The sequence below is a fragment of the Crassostrea angulata genome, chromosome 8 (genome assembly GCF_025612915.1).
Source record: "Crassostrea angulata isolate pt1a10 chromosome 8, ASM2561291v2, whole genome shotgun sequence".
Classification (NCBI taxonomy): domain Eukaryota; kingdom Metazoa; phylum Mollusca; class Bivalvia; order Ostreida; family Ostreidae; genus Magallana; species Magallana angulata.
Window position 1 is genome coordinate 35,514,177 of NC_069118.1, and position 26,415 is coordinate 35,540,591.

Consider the following 26,415-nt stretch of genomic DNA (forward strand, 5'->3'; position numbering starts at 1 on the left):
TTGTGTACATTCTTTGAAATATGGATTTAAAATAAAATATTCATATTTTATTTTGGTTAAAATACCGTACACAATGATTTATAATAATTTTATTGAATAGAGGCAAAGCCTAGGTATCATTGCATTGGTATCAATTCTTTGTTTTTTTAACAAATTTTATTTCATCCCATGTTAACCCACTTTATCCCGTGGATATGACTTTTGATATCCCACAGTTGTGACATTACAATGGGATTTGCCTAGGCATAATGAAGTAAAATAATGTAGAGTTTTATAAACAGTGTAAACATTGATTGCGGTGTATAAAATATGGGATAAATAGAATCTCATGATTTGTAGTATAATATGATTTTTATCCAACTTGTATGTTTTATCCCCTCACTAAGGCTCAAGAAAAAAACACTTTAATTGTTGGATGAAAATCATATCCAACTACAAATCATGAGATCCTATATATTCCAGTTCTTTACATCTTCTGCCGGGCATTTATTTTTCATCATTGTTAATATAAAGAGGATGGAATTCAAAGTTTTTTTCACTTCTCTATATTAATTGTCATAGCGGGGCCCTTCCTGACTGGTCAGTTTTTAGCTCACCTGAGCCAAAGGCTCAAGTGAGCTTTTCTGATCACAATTTGTCCGTTGTCTGTCGTCGTTGTCGTCGGCGTCGGCGTTGTAAACTTTTCACATTTTCATCTTCTTCTCAAGAACCACTGGGCAGATTTCAACCAAAGTTGGCACAAAGCACCACTAGGTGAAGGGGATTCAAGTTTGTTCAAATGAAGGGCCACGCCCTCTTTAAAGGGGAGATAATTGAGAATTATTGAAAATTTGTTGGTATTTTTCAAAAATCTTCTTCTCAAAAACTATTCGGCCTGAAAAGCTCAAACTTGTGTGGAGGCATCCTCAGGTAGTGTAGATTCAAGTTTGTTCAAATCATGGTCCCCAGGGGTAGGGAGGGGCCACAATGGGGGGATCAAGTTTTACATAGAAATATATAGACAAAATCCTTAAAAATCTTCTTCTAAAAAACTATCAGGCCAGAAAAGCTCAAATTAAAATGGGAGCCTCCTCAGATAGTGTAGATTCAAGTTTGTTCAAATCATGGTCCCCGGGGGTAGGGTGGGGCCACAATGGGGGGATCAAGTTTTACATAGGAATATATAGAGAAAATCTTTAAAAATCTTCTTCTTAAAAATTAATTGGCCAGAGAAGCTCAAATCAAAGTGGAAGCTTCCTCAGGTAGTGTAGATTCAAGTTTGTTCAAATCATGGTCCCCAGGGATAGGGTGGGGCTACAATGGGGGGATTAAGTTTTACATAGGAATATATATAGAAAATCTTTAAAAATCTTCTTCTAAAAAACTATCAGGCCAGAAAAGCTCAAATTAAAATGGAAGCATCCTCAGGTAGTGTAGATTCAAGTTTGTTCAAATTATGGTCCCCGGGGGTAGGGTGGGGCCACAAGAGGGGGGTCATGTTTTACATAGGAATATATCGAAAATTTTTTTAAAAATCTTCTTCTCAAAAACTATAAGGTCAGAAAAGCTTCAATTTGAGTGGAAGCATCCTCAAATAGTGTAGATTCAAGTTTGTTCAAATCATGGTCCCCAGGGGTAGGGTGGGGCCACAATTAGGGGATCAAGTTTTACATAGAAATATATAGACAAAATCTTTAAAAACCTTCTTCTAAAAAACTATCAGGCCAGAAAAGCTCAAATTAAAATGGAAGCTTCCTCAGGTAGTGTAGATTCAAGTTTGTTCAAATTATGGTCCCCGGGGGTAGGGTGGGGCCACAGGAGGGGGGTCATGTTTTACATAGGAATATATCGAAATTTTTTTTAAAAATCTTCTTCTCAAAAACTATAAGGCCAGAAAAGCTTAAATTTGAGTGGAAGCATCCTCAGATAGTGTACATTCAAGTTTGTTCAAATCATGGTCCCCAGGGGTAGGGTGGGGCACAATTAGGGGATAAATTTTTATACAGGAATATATAGAGAAAATCTTTAAAAAAATTTCTTTTCAAAACTTTATGGCCAAGAAAGCTCAAATTGTAACCATCCTCAGATAATGTAGATTCAAGTTTGTTCAAGTCCTGGGGGTAGGGCGGGGCCACAATGGGGGATAAATTTTTATATATAGAGAAAATCTTTAAAAATCTTCTTCTCAAAACTATAAGGCCAGGAAAGCTTAAATTTAAGTGGAAGCATCCCAAGATCGTAAAGATTCAAGTTTGTTTAAATAATAGTCATGGGGTATGGTGAGGCCACAATGGGGGATGAATTTATACATAGGAATATATAGAGAAAATCTTTAATATCTTCTTTTTAAAGACTATATGGCCAGAAAAGCCTAAACTTGTGTAGAGGCATCCTCGGATAGTGTAAATTCAAGTTTGCGAAATCACAGTCCCTAGTGATAGGGCTGGGCCGTGATGGCGGTTTGAATTTTTACATAGGAATATATAGAGAAAAATCTTTAAAAATATTCTGGGAAAGTTTTCGGTCCAAAACTCAGTACTAAGTGTGAAAGCACAGGTTGTGCAGATTTAAGTTTGATGAAACCATGATTCCCTAGAGAAAAGGGGGGCCACGAAATGGAGGGGGGGGGGGGTAAATTGGAATAGAGAAAAATTTTCTTACAGGTACAACAACAAAAGGGGCTTGGTATTTACCCAAAAAAAGAGATGGATAAAAATTGGCAGATTTTCTATTTTTTTAGCTCACCTGAGCTGAAAGCTCAAGTGAGCTATTCTGATCACATTTTGTCTGTCGTCTGTCTGTCCGTCTGTCCGTCCGTCTGTCCGTCCGTCTGTCCGTCCGTCCGTCTGTCCGTAAACTTTTCACATTTTCAACATCTTCTCAAGAACTACTAGGCCAATTTCAACCAAACTTGGCACAAATCATCCTTAGGCAAAGGGGATTCAAAGTTGTGAACATTTAGGGTCACACCCGTTTTCAAGGGGAGATAATTAGAAATTAATGAAAAATTTCGATACATTTTCAAAAATCTTCTTCTCAAGAACCAGAAAGCCAGGAAAGCTGAAACTTGAGTGGAAGCATCCTCAGGTAGTGTAGATTCAAAGTTGTGAAATTCATGACCCCCGGGGGTAGGGTGGGGCCACAATGGGGGGGTCGAAGTTTTACATAGGAATATATAGAGTAAATCTTTAAAAATCTTCTTCTCAGAAACTAAACAGACAGGAAAGCTGAAACTTGTGTGGAAGCATCCTCAGGTAGTGTAGATTCAAAGTTGTGAAAATCATGACCCCCGGGGGTAGGGTGGGGCCACAATGGGGGGTCGAAGTTTTACATAGGAATATATAGAGTAAATCTTTAAAAATCTTCTTCTCAGAAACTAAACAGCCAGGAAAGCTGAAACTTGTGTGGAAGCATCCTCAGGTAGTGTAGATTCAAAGTTGTGAAAATCATGACCCCTGGGGTTAGGGTGGGGCCACAATGGGGGGTCGAAGTTTTACATAGGAATATATAGAGTAAATCTTTAAAAATCTTCTTCTCAGAAACTAAACAGCCAGGAAAGCTGAAACTTGTGTGGAAGCATCCTCAGGTAGTGTAGATTCAAAGTTGTGAAAATCATGACCCCTGGGGGTAGGGTGGGGCCACAATGGGGGGTCGAAGTTTTACATAGGAATATATAGAGTAAATCTTTAAAAATCTTCTTCTCAGAAACTAATCAGCCAGGAAAGCTGAAACTTGTGTGGAAGCATCCTCAGGTAGTGTAGATTCAAAGTTGTGAAAATCATGACCCCCGGGGGTAGGGTGGGGCCACAATGGGGGGTCGAAGTTTTACATAGGAATATATAGAGTAAATCTTTAAAAATCTTCTTCTCAGAAACTAAACAGCCAGGAAAGCTGAAACTTGTGTGGAAGCATCCTCAGGTAGTGTAGATTCAAAGTTGTGAAAATCATGACCCCCAGGGGTAGGGTGGGGCCACAATGGGGTCGAAGTTTTACATAGGAATATATAGAGTAAATCTTTAAAAATCTTCTTCTCAGAAACTAATTAGCCAGGAAAGCTGAAACTTGTGTGGAAGCATCCTCAGGTAGTGTAGATTCAAAGTTGTGAAAATCATGACCCCTTGGGTTAGGTTGGGGCCACATTGGGGGGTCGAAGTTTTACATAGGAATATATAGAGTAAATCTTTAAAAATCTTCTTCTCAGAAACTAATCAGCCAGGAAAGCTGAAACTTGTGTGGAAGCATCCTCAGGTAGTGTAGATTCAAAGTTGTGAAAATCATGACCCCCAGGGGTAGGGTGGGGCCACAGTGGGGGGTAGAAGTTTTACATAGGAATATATAGAGTAAATCTTTAAAAATCTTCTTCTCAGAAAGTAAACAGCCAGGAAAGCTGAAACTTGTGTGGAAGCATCCTCAGGTAGTGTAGATTCAAAGTTGTGAAAATCATGACCCCTGGGGTTAGGTTGGGGCCACAATGGAGTGTCGAAGTTTTACATAGGAATATATAGAGTAAATCTTTAAAAATCTTCTTCTCAGAAACTAATCAGCCAGGAAAGCTGAAACTTGTGTGGAAGCATCCTCAGGTAGTGTAGATTCAAAGTTGTGAAAATCATGATCCCTAGGGGTAGGGTGAGGCCACATTGGGGGGGGGGGGTTGTGAAAATTTTACATAGGAATATATAGAGTAAATCTTTAAAAATCTTCTTCTCATAAACTAATCAGCCAGGAAAGCTGAAACTTGTGGGAAGTATCTTCAGGTAGTGTAGATTCAAAGTGTGAAAATCATGACCCCTGGGGGTAGGGTGAGGCCACATGGGGGGGGGGGGGGGGTGTTAAAGTTTTACACAGGAATAAAGAGTAAATCTTTAAAAATCTTCTTCTCAGAAACTAATCAGCAAGATGATTCTTAATAATTGTTAAGACTTTGGCTCCAGGACAATTCTTTGGCCTCACAAGAAGGTTCAGAGTTTGATGTAGCAAAATATCCCATATATAAACAATTGTAAAGGATCTTTTTGAGAACTGCAATACTCAACATGTGATATGACTATAAAATTGAAGCAGGCAGCTATTTTTTCATTAGAATCTTTTTGTATTACTGTTTCGGGTTATTGCCCTTGATTTATTGATTTTTGATTATTTTAATTAATGCATCCACTGTTAACCAATTATTGTGATGATTATTTTTATACAATAATAAATATTCAATGTATATAAGTTGTTTTGCATAAGTAGTTTTGGGTTAGGCTGGATTAGTTTGTTTATTTTTGATTTCCAATTTTTAGATACTATGAATTATTTTAGGCCAGCACATATATAGGGACAGTGTCTATTGCTTTGTACCGAGCGACTGTTTGGGGTTAAACTTGAACAGGTACGGAGAGATTGAGGGTGTTAACATCCCTGGTCTATCTAATCTTCGTGTTTTTCTAACCAACAATACAGAATGTGTGGTCATTTCTGCCCTGTATCGCATTAATACAAGTGTGCGGTCATACCTGCTTGTATTGGTGGTGATTGCGGCGCCTGCGTTAGGTTGAGCTGTTGGCGCAAGTGTGCGGTCATCCCTGCTTGCGTTAACGTTGGTACCTGTTGAGTTGCGTAGGTGTGCGGTCATCCCTGCCTGCGTAACGTTGAGTCCCTATATATGTGCAGGAGCGGTGATTAAAGTCTGCTCTTGTAAATATTGGCAGCAATCAGGGCTATCCGAGTTCCAAGGGGGAAAAATGGATTTTATTTATACAGGATCTACATGTATTAATGTACATTGTCCAGATTGTATTATGACTCCATTAAGCTGACTTTATCATACCTGTTGTTCCTCAGGTGAGCGATGTGGCCCATGGGCCTCTTGTTTTAGCAAGATCTACTGTACTTAGTTGTCAAGATATTTTGGTACTGTAATGCTAATTTGATCAGAATTAAGGCAATTGTTGCTCAGGTGAGCAATGTGGCCCCTGGGCCTCTTGTCTAGTTTAAGTAGGTACTACTACAGGACTTTGAGCAGGCCAGCTCATTGTTTTTATTCTGTTTCTGTAGATAAAATCTCGATTTGAATGAGCATGATGCACTGGTGCATTGTCATCCTCAAAGATGTTCTGCTGGTTGGGGAATTGCTGTGCTATAACCAGCCACAAATTGTCATTTTGTATTTGTTGAAACTTCTCCGCACTGATATTGCCATTAACAGTTGTAATTGTACCAACTCCATGCCAAAAAATACATCCCCAGACCATAACTTCATAGGATGGTTTCGTTCGACACGCCTCCACCAAGTCCGGCCTCCAACCCTCGACCATTTTTTCCAGATGTAAAAGGAGAATATCTTTTCCTGCAACAATTTTAGATTTATCCGAGAAAAATAACCTTTTTCTAGTATTTGTTAACTGTCAGTTTTCTCTTTAAATTTTCATGTCTGTGCTATTTTTACCAGTCTTTCCAGTTTCCGATAGACACGGGTTGACCCGATGGATTTTCTGCCTTGTATTGAGATGTTTTCCAGAGAACCTTGTATAGTTCTACATGTTTCTTAAAACTTGTAATCGTAGACCTGGGTATACCAAGCCTTTCTGACACATAAATTATTGTTTTACCGTCTTGTAATAATTTCCAAATCATTTCTTTTACCTCAATACTCATATCACGTGACATATAAAATGTCACATGACTCAAATTTGTTAAAAATAACAAAAGGAATTCCAACGCTATTTATAACTCATTTTATTAGACACTTTTCATGTGAGGTGAATGTAAAAATGCTGCAATTTTGATGAATACTTATTGAATCATACTGTAAAGTCTGATAATATGTTCATATATTTTCGGGTTGCAGGTAATGCACACTGGGTGTTCTGTTTTCTGTAACCACAAAGATTTTCCCACATTATTTTGCATGGATTTGACTATTAGCTTTCCTCATTCAACCTCACAAGTAATAAATCCAGAAAACTCTTACCCTAAATATTTCTATAAACAAATAGTGAAAACATGGTCGATGTCCAAATCGTAAGCCACCATCTTTGTTTATTTAACTAGTGTTTCTCTTTTATACACAGGTAAATCGCATTATATTTTGACTTAGGATGAGTAAACAATCATCGGTATATGGCCAGTTGTATATAAGTCAGTGTTTCTTACAAACAAGAGGTCCGGGAACACTAATGAACCTTTCAATTTTGACACCATTTTTCATAGAATACGGATTCTATTACCCAAATCTGAACCGAACCAAAAACTGGAAAATTGGAATTGAAACCGAACTGAACATATTGTTCTGCAGATTTCTAGTTGAGAGAATAGATATTTGCTTGTTTCATTAAGTGTGAGGACTGCTCTGCATTTGCAACACCTAATGATACAATTCTATCATTACAAGATGATATATATCATTATTAGTTGTGGATGGCAACTGATATTGCAATAATTTATAGCAATAGACGTTGCAATTGCTAAAGCTTCTATAAATTCTATGCTGCTTGGTATAGCTCACAGGAACCAAAGTTTCTAGTGACCTTTCATCACTTATTTAGTTCCCCATTGTCTGTTCATTTCTCTCCTGTAAACATTTCACACATTTTACTTCTCTAGAGCCATGTGGCCAAATTTATCTTAACTTGATACAAAGCATCCTTATGGGAGGGGGATTCTGATATGTGAAAATAAAGGGCAAATCCCAAAAGGGAGATAATCATGAAACTGTTAAAATAGGGTCTGTGTCTTAAAAAATCCGAATCTCGAGAACCACTGCACCATAAATGCCAATATTTGCAACAAAGCTTATATATAAATAGTGAATATTCTAAATGCTAAAATATTAGTTGAAACTAATGATTCTTTTATTAGTTTTAAGCTCTGAATTTTCTATGCATGTAGGCAAATAAATTTTATGTATCAAACAAATGCATGTATCTTCAAAATATTGAAAAGTTTATATTACCGGTACTCAGATACTGCTTAGAAAATAAAAAAAATGCTTGGATTATGATTTCAGACATTCCTTGATGAGGAATTACTGTGTTCTAGCTCCCTCAATGTAATCATCGCTGGAGAGGATTCTCTGATATCTGCTCCAGTCATTCAGTTTCCTTTAACAAATTACAGCTTTGTGTCTTTGGCTGTAACCATCACCACCAAGTTCACAGTTGCATTTTTAGGAACTTCAGTTGGCCAAATCCAAAAGGTACCAGTATTCAATGAAAAAGAACATATCGGATAGATAATCAAAGAATTAAAAATAAAGGTACAAGGAATAATTTTCCAAAAAAATAAAGCTTATAGAAAACACAGATTAATTTTAGAAGTTTCTGGTAATATCTTAGTATTTAAGGATATTTATGAATTGCTCTGGAAAGTTCATATTAAATTGTATTAAAATGCCATTGTATTATTTTTTCAATGCATGTATATATTAATTGGGAACATTAATCAATTTTTAAGAGTAAAATATTTACATATAAATATTATTAAATCAATTTAATATCAATGTAATTTTAATTACATTTAAGTTTTAGGGCAGCCAGCCATTATGGATGGCTTTAGGCACAAGTATGATATTATTTATTAGGTTAATTGTTACTGACTGACTACAGAAATATATCTGGTTGATCAATCTTATAGACAGCAAGGCCTCGCCATCTGTGAGATTGATCAACCGGATATCTTTCCATAGTCAGTCAATAACAAACCTATTTAGCATTTTGTTTTCTTGAGTACTATCAAGTAAGACATTAATTTCAAAGGAAACAATGAAGTAGGGACAGTCTTAAAAATCCATGTAAAAGTGGCCTTACAATACACAGTGGAACTCTTAAAAATTTTCATTTATATTATTCATCAAGTATTGATGCACCTTTGTTCACTTAATATAATGTTTTGTTGCTATCTAATTTTAAATGTTTTCTCCGTTTCCTGTGCAGACTTTTAAACAAATATTAAAGCTACCATTTTATTATGCTCCTGACACAACAATATGATGTTTAAAAGTAAAAGGCAACTACTGTAAATATTTCAAAAAAATTACGTAATGCGGTTGCTGTATTAAATGCATGTAGTGTGAAAAGTCTAGATTAGTAGGCAAAGCATCAGCCATATTGCCAAATATTAATTTTCACCAGATGGACATAGAGATATATATCTGGCAGTCATGTGCCATGTTTAAACCAATGAAATGTGACATTTTAGTCCAAGGAAAAACAAGATAAAACTAGAACTTTTTTTGTCTTCAACAAAAAGTAAGGGCTTTTCGACATCCCCTTTCCCTTTTTTGATTGTAAATGTCAGGTATACATGTAATCGTTTCTTTTTTTTTTATTTAAAAATTCTTCACCGCCTTGGTATAATCAGTTGCCTATTAGAAATATAACCTTATAAATAATGGAATGTCAAAAAAAGATAACTTCAGAACTTTAAAAGTAAAAATACTTTTAATTTCTTAAAGAATATTTCCAAAAAATCTTAAAAAAGTAAGTATTCCTTTCTCAAATAGAAAACATGGTATGCCTAAAGTATTAATGTTCTACGTTCATTGAGCAAAGCGAGATAACTCTTTCTAGTTCACTTTTTCAACTTTTAAAAAGTTTAATATTCATGCCCTTAAAACTCCTATAAGAAGTCAAAAATTGGCCCTACGGACCATAATTTTAAAATTGTACATTTTACTCAGAACTTAAAACCCAAAAGATTTTAAAAATCGTATGAAAAATAAAAAAGATACAGCTAAAATATTGTTATTAGTTTTGACCCCTCTAGATCTCTTATCTTTCAAAATTTTTATCCCAAAACATTTTCCGGTAAAATTAGGTCCCTCAATATAAATATTAAATATGAAAATATTTACTTGAAAACTGTTTGAGAAAACGTGGCACGCGTGAATTCAGTTTAACATTAAAACACCCATAGACAATTTTTTATCAACTTATAAAACCGGAAGTTCTCAATGGTTTCAAATGAAGCTTTAAATTTATGATGATTATGACAGTTTTAACATTTTACATTCCTCATTTAAAAAATTTGGTGGTTATTTCAAATTTTAGTTTTTTCACCCCCCTTTTTTTCATAGTTTGAAGTCTGATATCTCAAAAACAGCAAAAAATAGAAAAAAGTTGTCACTTACGATTTTGTATATCATACAATGAAGTATCTAAATCCAAAATTTCTTAGTTTATAATAAAAAAATAAAATAGATACAAAGGTCCTTTTAATATTTTGATTTTTGCATGTGTAAACCAGAAGTATATAGACCGGAAGTCCAAAAAGGGACATACGGGAGAAGTAAACAATTGCTAAAAGAATTTAACATTAAATTTTTATTTTTCTGTTCCGTTTTCAAAAAATCGCTGACGAAACTTTGTCGAGAAGAATAATAATAATAAAACAGAACGAAAACAATAGGTCTTTTCGACCGAAAGTCGAAAGGCCCTAATAAAAAAAAAAGCTTATTTGAAGGATAGAGTGTGAAGAATTGAGGATATATAGGATGGGATTGAATTATTAGATTTCTGGAAGATGGTGCCTTAATTAAAAGCAATATGAGCTGTATTTTTTAGAATTTTATTTTGTTGTAAAAACCTGCTAGTATGCTAAGGATGCATGTGACTTAAACTTTTATGATAAATAAGGTTGGAAAAAATCATTGATTTTTGTCAGAGGAAAGATATTTCTTCTAAGGAACATGTAGCAAATCAATTTTTGTACAGGAAGACAATAATTCATTAATGCTCCTGAATGGCCCTTTTCACAAAAATTTGGAGAAAAGAAATTTAAAAACCAATGGCATGATATTTTTGTCTTTTTAGTAGAAAAAAACAATTTCGTTAAAAAAAAAATTTATCATGAAAATTGCAGCTTATATTGCCTTAAATGTTGAATAAAAAGGAATTGATATCTGCTTTTAGCTGGTATTAAAGGCAACCGATAAAGCTGAATTGTACGACAAGGCCATTATTGTGGATGATGATCATACAATCAACCAGGATATGATGTTTGACAAAACCCAGATGTTTCTTTATGCCATGAGTGACAGAAAGGTAAGAACAGACATCTTAAATATTGATATAGGTATCTCTCGACAAATTGATTTGAAGATAATGAGTGGTTTTTACAGCTGCAATCTGATGGCTTCCATATGAAATAGCTTTGCTACAAATTATACCATCTACCATGATGGAAGGTTAACTTGCATAAAACATTGGTTGCCTTTTCTTAATCTAAAAATGAAGTGTTAATATTGTGCAAAATCATTCAATGAACTGCTTAATGGCTTAGTGGCTCCACGGAGACCTACTACCTAGACGTAGAATGAATTCGAGCCACCAATGCACCGGTACAACTGTTTTAAGCTCATCTGAGCTGAAAGCTCAAGTGAGTTTTTCTGATCACTTTTTGTCCTGCGTCCATCCGTCCGTCTGTCTGTAATCTTTATACATTTTCTACTCCTTCTCCTGAACCCCTGGGCCATTTCAACCAAACTTGGCAAAAAGCACAATTGGGTAAAGGGGATTCAAGTTTATTAAAGTAAAGGGCCACGCTCTTTTTTAAGGGGAAATAATTAGGATTTATTGAAAATTTGGTAATATTTTACAAAAAATTTCTCAATAACCATTTTGCCAGAAAAGCTGAAAATTGTGTGGAAGCATCCTCAGATAGTTTAGATTTAAATATGTTCAAATCATGGTCCCTGGGGGTAAGATGGGCCACAATGGGGGTCAAAGTTTTACATAGGAATATATAGAGTTAATCTTTAAATATCTTCTACTCAAAAAACCATTTGGCCTTAAAAGCTGAACTTTAATGGAAGCATCCTCAGATAGTGTAAATTCAAGTTTGTTCAAATCATGGTCCCTGGGGGTAATGTTGGGCCACAATGGGGGGGGGGGGGGTCGGACTTTTACATAGGAATATATAGAGTTAATCTTTATAAATCTGTTGTGTGTTGTGTCCTTATACCAGGCACCTTAATTTTCTGCATTGTCTCAGTCCATCCAGCTGGAATGGGTACCAGCTTCTGCTGGCAGTTACAATGTAATTAAGACTAGGGGACAGTCCCATCCAGGGGGAGTTGATGAATCTAAACTTAGCATCACAGAAACTGGGGATAAGGGCCATCCCTATATGTCTCATGGCATGGAAGGTAACTTTAATCACCAAATACTGTGGAATCATTAGAGTTAATGGTGTCTCAATTTTCATGGTATTCGTGGGTAGCCCTATCCTAGGAGACTGTCAATGGGGTTGGTTATGTTAATCAATATCAAATCAGTTAGAAAGGTTCTTGGAAATACAAAAAATAAAACCTCGTTAATGTGTAGTGGTAATTTGTGGTACTGAGGTAGCCCTCCCCATTTACAACCTCAATGAAAAAAAATTAAGAAGAATTATCTAAGTTAATAAAACTGATGCATCCATGAAATTACATCCCTACAAATAATCAATAAACCAACAATCCATGAAAATTGGCCCCCAGAATTAAAATGATTCCACAGTATTAAGGCAAAGTGATAAATTGATTCATTTTTGTCAACTTTTTTCAGGTTGCCAAGATACCAGTTCAAAATTGTCAACAGTATACCACATGCAGTGAGTGTCTATCAAGCAGAGACCCCTACTGTGGCTGGTGTACACTTGAACACAGGTCAGTATAGAAATGATTATACCTCGTCCGTCCATCTATCTGACAACGTCCATCCATGTGTCATGGTTTACATTCAGAAACTGCTCTTACATCTTATCGTTATAAACCAGCAAACTGTACTCTTGAAGTTTGATTTGGGGCATCATGTTGTTTTGTAAAAAAGGTTTAAAAAATTCTCTAGTACAGTACCATCAACGCGGATCCTGTATTTAACCGCACCCCGCACCCCCCCCCCCCCCCCCCCCCCCCCGGGCGGTGTGACCTACCGTTGAACAAGGTGATCTAAGATTTTTACCTGTACACTTTTAGACAATAAGATGGCCACCTAACACTGAGAGTCAATCTATACTGGCCATTTCTGATGTATTGTTTTCATTACACATAAAATAATAACGTATTTTTAATGCACATTTGTCATTTATATGTTAGGTGCTTAAAATATAGGAGCAAGTAGAAATGTTAAAATGGTGTTGCGATGTGTTTGTGGTTGCTTCAGGTCAATGGATGTAAGCAAGTTTGTAAGCTTACCAGGAATGAACAAATGACTTCATTAACTACAAAATTTTCACGTTCATAAAGTTAAAAAAAAGTTATTCTGGTTTACTTTCTTGATAAATCTCAATGATTTATCTTTATTCCCAAGGGAGTAAGAGTAAATGTCTCAATTCTTTCTGAACAACCTTTATAGGTAAGTAGATGTAGGGTGAACTGTGTTCAGCAAACAGGTATGTAAGCCACATTGTTTATTTAATAATCCAGTAATAGGCTAATTAGATTGGTCACGTTCCTTGCGTAAACTTATGTCTATATAATTATACCTGTGCTTTCAGTTTATGTAACAGTATAATTATAATCTTCAGATTTATGATTGTTTTGTACGATATCTCTGAAAATAATCATCAGTTATATTTCACATTATAAAATCATGTAAATTGTTTCATTGTTTGAAATTTTCATTAAAATTCAGATGTTTTTTCCTCATTATTACCGTAATGTATCGTGTATAATACGCACTTGTGTATAATACGAACCCCCCAAAGTTGTCAAAAAAATGGCGAAAAAACAGCAGGTCCTATGTATAACACGCACCCAAAAAATGGCGAAATCAACGGCCGCCATTTCCCCTAAAACTATCAATGTTTCATAATAATTTTATAATCCATGCCCAATTTCTTAAATTTTGTGATCGGAACATAGCACAGCGAAGAAAATCGACGGCCGCCATTTTTCCAAATAGCTATCGATGTTCAATGATAATTTTATAACCCAAGCGCAATTACTGTAATTTCGTGATCAGGACATGGCCCAAGTGATATTAGAGTCAAATTTCTTACAATTTTACTTAAATGGGAAGGCATGATTTATGTGGGCGGTATCAAATATCATTTGACATCGTTAAGAGTTTCTTATACAACAGCGGAGACGTTGAAGATCATCATATGTAGAGAAGAACGGCAACCGAGCTTAATACTTAAAAGTAATAATGTTTGCAGATATAAACCAAAACAACATCAAAAGAAATGATTCAATTGATAAATTATAGTCAAACTCTTTGATTGTTGTTAAATAAATATTGTGAAGAAACGTATGTATGGGCGATGATATATACAAGACCATCATGCACATAACTAAGCAAAGTCTATTTAAACGACCGTCGTGCAAATAGTTATAACTAAAAAATATGTGATATACACACGACGGTCTTGTGAATTAATTTATGAAAATCTATTTACACGACCATCTTGTAAAAAACTAATTCTGTGTAGCAAAGTTATATAGAGGACAACCGGCTTTTTTCTTTAGGTACAGGACAAGATTATTAATGTCAAACTATATATGAAATTAATAATAATTATAAATGAAATTTATGGGATCCCGAACCCGACCAAAGTTTTATCAATGATTCGTGCAACACGTTTTTTTTATTTATAAACTGATAAAACTTTTTGGTAAGCAGATCGTGATGAATATAGCACCACACTGGAAAATATCGCCCTCCAGTTGTTATTAATTGATTTATTTTAACAAATTGTTGTTGTTCACCTTATTGCGTGGACCCTGAGGTCCACGCAGAAAATATATAAGCGAGGTTAAACCGGATGCTATGGGGAAAATTCAGCCTGCGCATGAGCTAGCCTGGTTCCTGTGCGTAATGGGTAGCTCAGGGAACCAGGCTAGCACACGTTTATCTGAATCGGGATCGGGATTCCGTGCCATATGAACACATAAGTAATTGTAAAGTTGTCGGTAAACAGTACAGAAACAAAGATTTTCTTTTAAAAAATGATATGTGATATGAACTATCAGTATTATGAAATAAGTTAATGTTATGCCGAAACTACAACATGCATCAAATAGCATAATTTGCAATGTTTTGTTTTCCGAATACACAAGTAACTTAACTTTACTTTTATAGTAGGCGAGGCTAGAGAACTTCCCGATTAAATTTTTTAAGCATTTAAGTATGATTGAATAATTATGTTACTGTATAAAAGTTTAAATCTCAAGAATGCATCATATGAATATGAAATTTTTAATTTACACAAAGCTGTCACTGCATAGTAGTGCGAATCGTAATGTGTGCGCAAATAGTAGAATTCACCCAATGCCTGATACTGTACATGCAAACTTCATTCATAGATAGATCATAATTATTTTAGAAGTATGAATCCTTTAAATTCTGAGATAAAAATTCAGGGCTATACATACATGTATACGTAATACAACGTACAAATTTAGGGATTAAAAGCAGAGGGCTAGAGTCGGTGGAATCTCTGATAATCTTAAGGCTTTCACTTTTTCGTTGGAAACACATACAAATGGTCCACGTATTGTAGTCCTTTTTTGAAGGACAGCAACTTGTTATAATGTTAAGTCACAAAAACCTTGGCGAGTGCGGTGCCTGCATCAAATTCTATGTAATCGACCGAGACTTTCTGAATGCTATCAAAAAAGGCGAAGGCGAGAGTGCGAAGTTGCGAAGGCGACGTAGCGATAGTAGTATCGCTTCTTCGCCTTTGCACCTTCGCACTTTCGCCATCACATCTTCGCGCTTTGCCGTCGCATCTTCACACTTTCGCTCCTTTGCCGTCGCACTCTCGCACTTTCACCATCGCAACTTCGCACTCTCGCATCTTTGACCTAAAGGCGAAAGTGCGAAGGTCGAAGTGGCCCCATCAGAACACCATAGGTTAGACCATCGTTAAGGACGCACTGTACTCAAGAACTTGTGTCTCAACTTGTTAAGAGCACCGAATGTTTGACAAAAGATCACACATGTTTCCTTTTAAAGTTTATATTTAAAAGCACTGCGATTGGATCAGCTATTCGCAGCTGCAGCCAATCATAAAACGGAGCTTGTCACTGAGTTTTCATAATGAAATCCGCCAAGGGTTTATGGGGAGCAAAGTGGACCGAAAACCCTTGGCTAGCAGAGATGATAAAATGCGAGAGCAGAAAATAATTTGTAATCCAGATATTAAAAAAAAAACCAACGATTTTAATAGTACATGTAATTATATTACCCTTATCATTTATATTAACGGAAGGTAACACGTTAAAAAGTAACAAGTATTTAATCACAATGATTACAATTAACATGTTCAAGCAACAAACTAGGAAACCTATGTGAAGAATGATAGTTAGAAAAAATAGTATGTGGTAATTTATACGCTCTTATACAAAAGTTGTGTATGAAATCTAAATCATTATGTCTCCCCTTTCAAAGGGGAGACATATTGTTTTTGTCGACTTTCTTATTAAGGTCTTCCGTTTCCAACGGAAGACCTTATTGTTATTCTTCGGTTTCTTTTTCCCTATTATTTTTATTCTTTTTTTTTCTTCCCATTTTTGTGCACGCGATTTCTCAGAAACGGCTCAACTGATCTCCATCAAATTTTCAGATATGATAGAAAGTGGTCTGAAGTTGATAGGAAATTTTTTGCACTGATGACGTCACATCCGTTTTGGAGATATTGAGATTTTTCTATTTTTTATATAGGTATTTTGTCTGCGGCCGTTCTCCTAAACTATAAGAGATTTTGAGCTCAAATTTCTACGGTTGGTAAACGAAAGATTGAAGTTTTGCATGATTGTTGTTTTGTATGTTTAGCACTACTGGCGCCAAAGCTCGCTATGGCTCGAAAATTGACATTAAAAAAGCGTCGTAATTTTTTGTGCTTTTCTCTCTTTATCTCTTTTCTGGAAAATATTTTGTTAAAACATGTAATGTAAAAAAAGTTTATATTTACAAGACCTTTCTGCTGATATCAGGAAAAAGGGGCTGGCCCCTCAAATAAGGGACCTAAAGGGCTCTAAAGTCTTTTACCCATAACTCTTTACCGAGGGATATTTTGTAATAAATTATAGAAGCAAATATGTTTATCTTACAAATATGAAGCCAAGCAGTGTAACGATTTTCTCATATTTTACGTAATTAGGGGTTTTTAGGGGTCAGAAGTCCAAAACTTTGACCACCTATATCTCAAAACAGAAAAATATTTTGAAATGCAGTATAAAAGAAAAGATGCTCAAAATGATGTACTTAACACCATGCAACCTAAAAAATTAGGTTCAGCGGCCCCAATAAGGAGATAAGGGACCGGCCCCTTAAACATTCTTTCTCAGATATCTCAAGAATGGTAACGAATTTCTGAACACTTGTTGAACAAAATGTCTTTATAATCAAATGACCTTTCATTTGATACCAAGAAAAAGGGGCTGGCCCCTAATATTAGGGACCTAGAGGGCTCTAAAGTCTTTTTACTATAGTTCTTTACTGAGGGATATTTTGTAATAAATTATAGAAGCAAATATGTTTATCTTACAGTTATGAAGCCAAGCAGTATAACGATTTTCTCATGTGTTACGTAATTAAGGATTTTTAGGGGTCAAAAGTCCAAAACTTTGCCCACCTATATCTCAAAAAGAAAAAATATTTTGAAATGCAATATAAAAGAAAAGATGCTCAAAATGATGTCCTTAACAACATGCAGCCTAAAAAATTTGGTTCAGCGGCCCCAATAAGGAGATAAGGGACCTGCCCCTAAAACATTCTTTCTCAGATATCTCAAGAATGGTAACGGATTTCTGAACACTTGTTGAACAAAATGTCTTTATAATCAAATGACCTTTCATTTGATACAATGAAAAAGGGGCTGGCCCCTAATATTAGGGACCTAGAGGGGTCTAAAGTCTTTTTCCTATAGTTCTTTACCGAGGGGTATTTCATAATAGATTATAGAAGCAAATATGTTTATCTAACAGTTATGTAGCCTAACATTATAATGATTTTTCTCATGTGTTACGTAATTAAGGATTTTTAGGGGCAAAAGTCCAAAAATTTGATAACCTATATCTCAAAAAGAAAAAATATTTTGAAATGCAGTATAAAAGAAAAGATGCTCAAAATAATGTACCTAATAACATGCAACCTTACAATTTTTGTTCAGCGGCCCCAATAAGGAGATAAGGTCCGGCCCCTAAAATATTCTTTCTGAAATATCTCAAGAACGGTGACGAATTTCTAAACACCTGAAACAAAATAGTGTCAGGCACTTAAAATGAAGATCCTCTTTTCCTGTTTTAAATCATGTATAGCTGTTAAATAGCAAAATCAAGATCGAACATAAATCTCCATTTCTAAAATCAGACGGAAGACCTCCTCGTTGCTCGCAACGAGATCGTGTCTAGTTCTTCTTATTCTTCATATTCTTCTTATTCTTCTTCTTCATCCAAATTTGTCCAGGCCGTAACTTAAATACCCTTTGACATTAAGACTTCAAACTTGGAACATAGGTAGATGGTATTAAGAAGGAGTGCACGCCACCAAAAGTTTTGACCTTGACCTATTTTGTTCTTCAAGGTCAAGCTTTTCATAAAAACATATTGTTCGGACCATAACACAAGACTCCTTTAACATACAGACTATTAACTTGTATCATAGATAGATGGTATATAACCTAGTTGAACCTTATCAAAATTTTTGACCTTGACCTAAAAATTTTAATTAAAGGTCATATTAGAAAAAACTTCATTGTTCAACTTCTGAATATACTTTGACAGAAGGACTTCAAACTTTAAACAAAGAACAATAATAATACTCTTAGGTTCTTTTGAATAATATTTGACCTTGACCTTGTTTTACTCGAGGTCAAATTAAGAAAAAATAATAAAATTTTGTCTGGGTCATATCTTTGATACCCTTTGACATTAGGACTTCAAACTTGGAACATAGGTAGATGGTATTGAGAAGGAGTGCACGTCACCAAAAGATTTGATCTTGAACTATTTTGTTCTTCAAGGTCAAGCTTTTCATAAAAATATTGTCCGGACCATAACATAAGACTCCTTTAACATACAGACTTTTAACTTGTATCATGGATAGATGGTATATAACCTAGTTGAACCTTACCAAATTTTTTGACCTTGACCTAAAAATTTTAATTAAAGGTCAAATTAGAAAAATCTTCATTGTTCAACTCCTGAATATACTTTTACAGAAGGACTTCAAACTTTAAACAAAGAACAATAATAATACACTTAGGTGTACTACTGATTTATATATGACCTTGACCATGTTTTACTTAAGGTCAAATTAAGAAAAAGATAATAAAATTTTGTCTGGGTCTGGGTAACATATAGCTGACATCATTCTTTTTTAATTGTTAAATTTGCCCCATTTTACAATCCTTGGGGAGAAGGGGAGACATGTGTTTTTTTTGTAAAAAAACAATACCCACTAGTTTATTTTGTTTTTTCCAATACATTGAATACAATGTTTTGATTTTTTTTTAACTTTGGTACGATGGAAGAAATGGCAAGTAAACATATTGTACATTGACAGAAAATTTACACATGCCCTCCGGGCATGTAATTTGGCAATTTTTACATGCCCGCCTGCAAATTTACCAGGCCCCGGGCATCGGACTCCCGGGTTATTTCGAAGACTGTGTTAAAACATGTTGAAGCATCAACAGGGGATATAAATTTATGTTTGTACATAATCAGAGCGGTTATAATGGGGCCACAATGAGAAGATTGAATGTTTATATACTAGGAATAATTAGAGAAACATCTTTGAAATTTTTTTTCTAAAAAACCATTTGGCTGAAAGCTGAAAGGACTATGTGTGGTATTATGCATTTTTTCACCCCCAAAATTAAAGTTTTTTAAAAAGCTTTAAAAATAAAGTAGAATATAGTTGAAATCATATCAGAATTAAGTGTGTAAAAGGTTGTCACCGTAGCAACGTCATAATGTAGAAATTACGTCATGAAGATTGTCTTATTTTGATGAATTGATGTTTTGTAGCAAAATATGGGTGTTTTTTGAGAGTTTTTTGACTTAGAAACATCGAGCGCAGGCTTGTTCAAGTACCATTTTTTAGTATGATGTGTATATTTATATACCGAAATATATATCTTAAAATTGTACTTGAGCAGACCTACACTCTATACTTCCGAATGCAAAATATAAAGAAAAAATGAGAATATTTTCATTTGATTGCAAAGAACTATATATGGTATGAGTAAAATTTGGTCCCCATAATTCGCCATTTTTTTTAATGTTTCAGGTACAATGAAATGTTATATTTTAGAATAGTTAATATAAAATCTATTATTCACCTATTTATTTGATTTATTTGCACTTACTGGGAGTACATGATGTCAGAAGTGATGCTATTTCTCTAATTCAATCAAAATTAGTCAAAAATTGACATTCTTTAGCTCACTTGAGCTGAAAGCATCTGTTAAAGATTATTACGAAGAAGTGAGCCACCCATGTGCGTTGAAGTGAAACTAATGCCCTGTAAAGAGTTGCTGTGTACACATGAGGGGTGTCAAGCAATTAAACAAAGGAATATATAGGTGTAGGAGAGTGGGAAATCATTATCATACGGTCAAAACCCTATCAGATTAACTGAAAATGGCATTTTTTTCTATCAAATTATCAAGAAAAAATATAAAGGGATATATAAGAAATGGTTCGGTGTTTTGATATTATATCAGATTAAGCGATCCCTGGGGGTAGGGTGGGGCCACAAAAGTTGCTTTCAGGTTTACATGGGGTTATACAAAACTGAAACAACAAGAGTAGTTCAGAATTATGTGCAGAAAAATTTAAAGATCTATTTAAACAAGATATACTGTACTAAACTGTCAAGATATTTTGTATTTGATACCTGAAAGCTGATTTCATCATTGGTGAACTATTCTTGCTCAGGTTAGCGATATGGCCCCTGGCTCTCTTAGCTTTTTTTTCCAACCTGTGATTTCATCAATACTCACCTAACAGGTTTGAAGTCATTTGCATTTTTACCCTGAACCATTGGGGGCCCAGGGCGGCCCCCAAACCCCCTGCCCTGCTGTGGCACAGTGCTTCCACATCCATCTACCCTACATCTGTCTGAAGTATTAACCTTTTTGAAAAGTTTGTTTCCTTTGGAGTCTTTGGACATTAAATTTCTTACATTGAAACTTTGTACCTTGTTAGCATTGACTACAACGGCTAGAGCTCAGACATTAGTGTGTATGAATGTTAAGAATATGTGTTTAAATTCAGATAGTGTTGGGTTTTATTTTACGTCATTGTTGAAAACATCCAGACCAGGAAGGTCTATTTCATTGCAAAAATATAATGATAAGAAATTATGTATTGTGTCAACACTACATGAATATCTGAAAAGAACGAGGAAAAGGAGAAAGTGTGATCAACTTTTAATGTCATATAAGACTTTCAATAAAGTATCAACTAGTACAGTGGCAAGATGGATCAAAGACGTTATGGGAAGTGCAGGAATAGATATCACTTTTTTTCAAAGCACACTCTATTCCTTCAGCTGCATCTTCTTCAGAATTAAGGAGTGGTGCCTCGTTGACGGATAAACTTAAAACTGGTGACTTGTCTTCTTCCAAGAATTTAAAAATTTTTTTTGTAGAGATACATGTAATGTTATAGCAAATAATAACAACACAAAAACATTTATGACTGCAGTTTTACAAATGTAGTTGTTGTTGACACTGACATAAATTGTTTTTTGAATAAATGGTTGATCTAATTTTTTGTCAATTCTTTGAACATGCTATTGATACTCCGATATGCCGAAGGCTGTATAAAAAGAATGGGCCCCTCATCCAAGCATACCCTGGATGTGATGGATGAGGGACATTCTTGGAGTACAGCCGTGGATGAGGAATATCAACTTTCCCAACCCATGTGAAACATTGGTGATATTTATGCCCGCCACTAGTTTCTAATTGACAATAAATTTTCTTTAAATTATGAGTGATAGATAAATGGCGGTGCTATATCTACTACTGATGTCACATGGTTTGAATTCTTTGAAGAGCAAGCCCAAGTATAATTAGTCAAGAATTATGCTATTGATACTCCTCAGCCTCCAGCTGTACTCCAAGAATGTCCCTCATCCATCACATCCAGGGTATGCTTGGATGAGGGGCCAATTTTTCTATACTAAGGGCAATAACTCTAAGATTGTATCTGCCATTTTCCACGAATACTTGCCACGATGCTGTAGTTTCAGCTTTATGAGGCATTTTTCACCATGTTTTTCATTCTCTCTACTATACCATCAGGCTCCACCGTCACCAAAATTTTCAAATCCCTCAACTCATTCCTCAACGCAAATCCTCAACAGAAACATGCATAAATTTGAGGTCAAACCTCAGATTTGAGGCTGAGTATTGACTTGAGGAAAGTTGGTGATGGCGGGGCCAGCCCTTATATTTATGAGTCATATTAAACTGTAAATGTAGTATTTATTTAAAGCTGTTCATACCAATTACTATTCCATTCATTTTGATATACCTGAATCTTGATTATAAATTGTAGTTCACCTTTGTTCATTCCTCTCTACAGATGCTCATTGAAGAGTGAGTGCTCAAATCCAACAGCAAGCCGCTGGAAGAATGTTTCAAACCCAGATTTATCCTGTATAGCCATTCTAAATGTGTCACCACCAATGGCCCATGTCTCCCAAAATATCACAGTAATGTAGAAAAATGAGTTTGTAATTATGCTTGAATATTTATTATACTTTACATTTAGAATACACTGACATATCTAATTCTCTTATTTTCTTGTTTGTATTTTTCAAGCTATATTTAACAGTCAACGACCTACCAGAAAGTTTCAATACATCATACAACTGTGTGTTTGGTTTCCATAATGGAATTCAGCAAAAGTCATCAGCCTTGATAAGGAGTTATGGGATCGAGTGTAGAAATCCACATGTAGATGATGACAGCCTAGCCTTTAACAATGCTTTAGGTAATTTTTGTTAAAAGGTGATTTGATTTTGACTGCCTGTTTACAGTAGTGTGCCATAATTGAGTTTGCAAAAAAGAGGCAGTACCGGTAATATCGTCTCTTCTCTTTAGTCTTATAGGCACATTTTGAAAAGGAAATAAAACATTTTATTATATGATTGATTTTAATTCCTAGCTCTCTGATTGGCTCAAATCCAACTATCTCGTAAAAACAGAACATTATATTCACCTGCACGTGACCTAAGAGGTCATTATAACATTTGATTTTCTCTACATTGGACTAAAAATAGATCGTCCAATGAAACATCGCGTTTCTCAATTTGTTCGGCAATGGCTTCATGCTAAAACATTACTTGATAACACTCAGTTTATTATATGTCTGTATAAATTCGTCGCTGAATCATATAATAAAGTAATTATTGCTGTTTTTTTTATCAATATGATGATTTATCTACCCTCGAAGTACAACATTGTACTCCTAGGGTAGCTAAATCATCGGATTGACCTCAAAAGCAGCAATAATTGTATATTATTTAATGACTTGAATAAAAAAAAACTTGTCTGATGGTTTTCCAACCTATTTTCTACTTTCGCTTATTTTATTTTTTGAGATGTTCCCCTTTGGAAAACAATTATTGTTTTCAAAATAACATGGCATCAAACTGGAGAAAATGAATGGGAAGGCACAAACAAAGTTGAAATACAGATATCAGGTGTTAGATTTTATAGACATAAAACTGGAATTTCAAGGATGAACGAAATAAACAACTAAACATAGCTTTAAAATACAGAAGACCAGAATAATGCTAAAATCATAACCCAAAGTGAAAAATATGAATAGTGAAAAGGGCACCACAAGATAATGAGATCCCATTTCAGGGTTTCAAATACAGGTAAACATCGATATCTCGAACTTTGGGGCTATAGTACTCATATTGAAAACAGCCCATGTACGATGAACCGGAAGTCACTTTACTCACTGCATGTTCAATACATGACTTGTTTCTGTTGAAAAAAGATAATTTTCCTTCTTAATCTTCATATTTCAATCCTTCTTTATTGTTATTGGGGCATATATATGAAAATATATATTTAGAGCAAGAGAGACTCTCTGCTTGTTGGAGATTTACAGAGTCAGTCGAGCGTTTGGTTGAATGAGACTATATTGAACTCTGGTGTAGGAATACATAAAATGTACGACTTTAAAAAATATCTAAATTGTTTGTACCATTTAAAATCTGATTATTAACAAGGTATCTATAAATGAGTTTCCTTGAAGAACAATGCTTAAGAACTCATTACATCAAATTTATTGATTAGAACTAAATGTTGTCAGCATTGTTGATTTGTGTTTATAGGTCCAAACACTGTTTCACTTTCGGTTTGCCTGAGTAACTGCATAGGAGAGTTGATAAAGATCAACTCCCAAAAAAAGATAATTTGAATTGTAAGTTCAACAGCTAGGAAAATAATATCGACACATTCTTTTTGCATACATAAAGTACAGAGATGAACATCATTGAAAATATATGAAGGTGTTGATTATAGGTGTACAAAGACCAAAAATTAAAATCTGAATTTTTTTTATCCTAGAAAGAGTTGTCCTTTTCATTTCGAGAAGTCTCCCTTTATGTTGAATATGAGCCTGTTAGAAACACTTGGTCAAAAATTCAGAGTGATAACATGATCTAGATAAACATTGAGCATTTTGCAAACTCATTCATGGCCTTTAACCGTAAATGAACAAAATGGCCAGGAATTTTTTGATTAACATTTATGAGTCTTAAAAAAAAATGCTTAGAAAGATGAGTTATCAGTTGTTTTACTTTTAGAGTTTATAACACTGTTTTTAGCTCACCTGAGCTAAAAGCTTAAGTGAGCATTTCTGATCACTTTTTGTCTGGTATCAGTCTGTCTTTCCATCTGTCCCTCTTTTTGTCTGCATGTTGTCTGTAAACTTCTTACATTTTCAATTTCTTCTCAAGAACCACAAGGCCAATTTTAACTAAATTTTGCACAAAGCATAATTGGGTGAAGGAAATTCAAGTTTGTTAAAATGAATGGCCACACCCTCTTTCAAAAGGAGACAATTAGAAATTATTGAAAATTTGTTGGTCTTTTTAAAAAATCATCTACTTAAAAAGCTGAAAGTTGTGTGGAAGCATCCTCTGGTAGGGTGGATTCAAGTTTGTTCAAATGAAGATCCCTGGAGGTAGGATAAGGCCACAATGGGAGGATGAATTTTTACATAGGAATGTATAGAGTAAATCTTTAAAAAACTTTTTCACAGAAACCATTTGGCCAGAAAAGCTGAAAGTTGTTGCGAAGCATCTTCAGGAAGATTAGATTCAACTTTGTTCAAATCATGATCCCAGGGGTAGGTTGGGGCTACAATTTTTACACAGGAATATATAGAGAAGAATCTTTATCTCAAAAACCGATTGATCAGAAAAGCTGAAACTTGTTAAGTATGGAGGGTAATCGTGTTAAAAAATCCAGCCTTGTAAACTTGTAAATCCGAATATGCAATCATGTTGGTGTGTGAGCCTGAGTAGGAATGAGTGTAATTTTGATCATATAACCTATAAAACTCGGGCATAAACACTTTAGAGTTGACCCCGCAGGCCTTCAATCTAATTTTTCCCACAGATGCAGCTGTAAAATTGCAGTTACCTACATGTAACATGCCACTATAATGCACACTTTCCCCCTGAAGTGTCTGCATTTGTATCTCCGTTTTCTGAAATAGCTTGGCTGACATGTTACAAATCGACAAATGTAAAGTCTACAAGTTTGTCAAATTTTGACATGACCAAATATGGAAACAATGACGTCACCGATAGAAAAGGCTAGCTGCAGGTAAAGGCATGCTGTAATCACAGAAATGGGGACAGAATAAATTAAAACAATGTATTAGGTAGGCCTATAATCATATTATCTCTGGATAACAACCTTTCATAGGAAGTATAATTTTTCAAAAAAATAAATTATGAGTTTGGTGTATATCAAGAGAATATAAAAGAATTCGACCGCCTTCATATATCTTCTTAGAACTGGAAAAAATATATGTACAATTGTAATAACTTTGTTTGAATATACACATAATTATTTATTAGAGTACATGCAATAAATTGTTAAAGTATAGAGCAGAATAAAGAAAATATCTCTAAAAAAATCCTAATCGCTACCACAAAGTTGGGACAAGACCTCCTACCTGGCGAAAAATTACACAGGGCCTGCCAGTTTGTCAATTAAGTAACTGAGTTGCACAGTTATCAATAAGAAAAACCAACAATATTTTAAGATTTTGACTAATATGAGACATAAGAAGGGACACCCCACCCCCCCGCCCCCTTTGAAAAAAATAAACAAAATTTCAAAGATAAGGTTAACTGTCGTAAAATTAAAATGTGTATAAATTATTTCTAAAAATTTCCAGAGAGCTATTACCCCGGTATATATAATACAGCTTTACATTCACTTGTGAACATGTACTGTTTTCCCTAAAGCATGCAGCTACTT

At 34.8% G+C, this 26,415-nt stretch overlaps 1 protein-coding gene across 6 annotated transcripts in view; it reads left to right on the forward strand.

The window, feature by feature from the left end:
- LOC128158169 (plexin-B-like) overlaps positions 1–26,415 on the forward strand; it is a 342,553-nt gene that overhangs the window by 43,129 nt on the left and 273,009 nt on the right. For all 6 annotated transcript variants that reach the window (XM_052820921.1, XM_052820923.1, XM_052820920.1 and 3 more), the window contains exons 3-7: positions 7,967–8,155; positions 10,869–11,000; positions 12,504–12,604; positions 22,484–22,613; positions 22,723–22,894. In XM_052820921.1, coding sequence (XP_052676881.1) covers positions 7,967–8,155; positions 10,869–11,000; positions 12,504–12,604; positions 22,484–22,613; positions 22,723–22,894 — 724 coding nt within the window. The remainder of the gene's footprint in view (positions 1–7,966; positions 8,156–10,868; positions 11,001–12,503; positions 12,605–22,483; positions 22,614–22,722; positions 22,895–26,415) is intronic.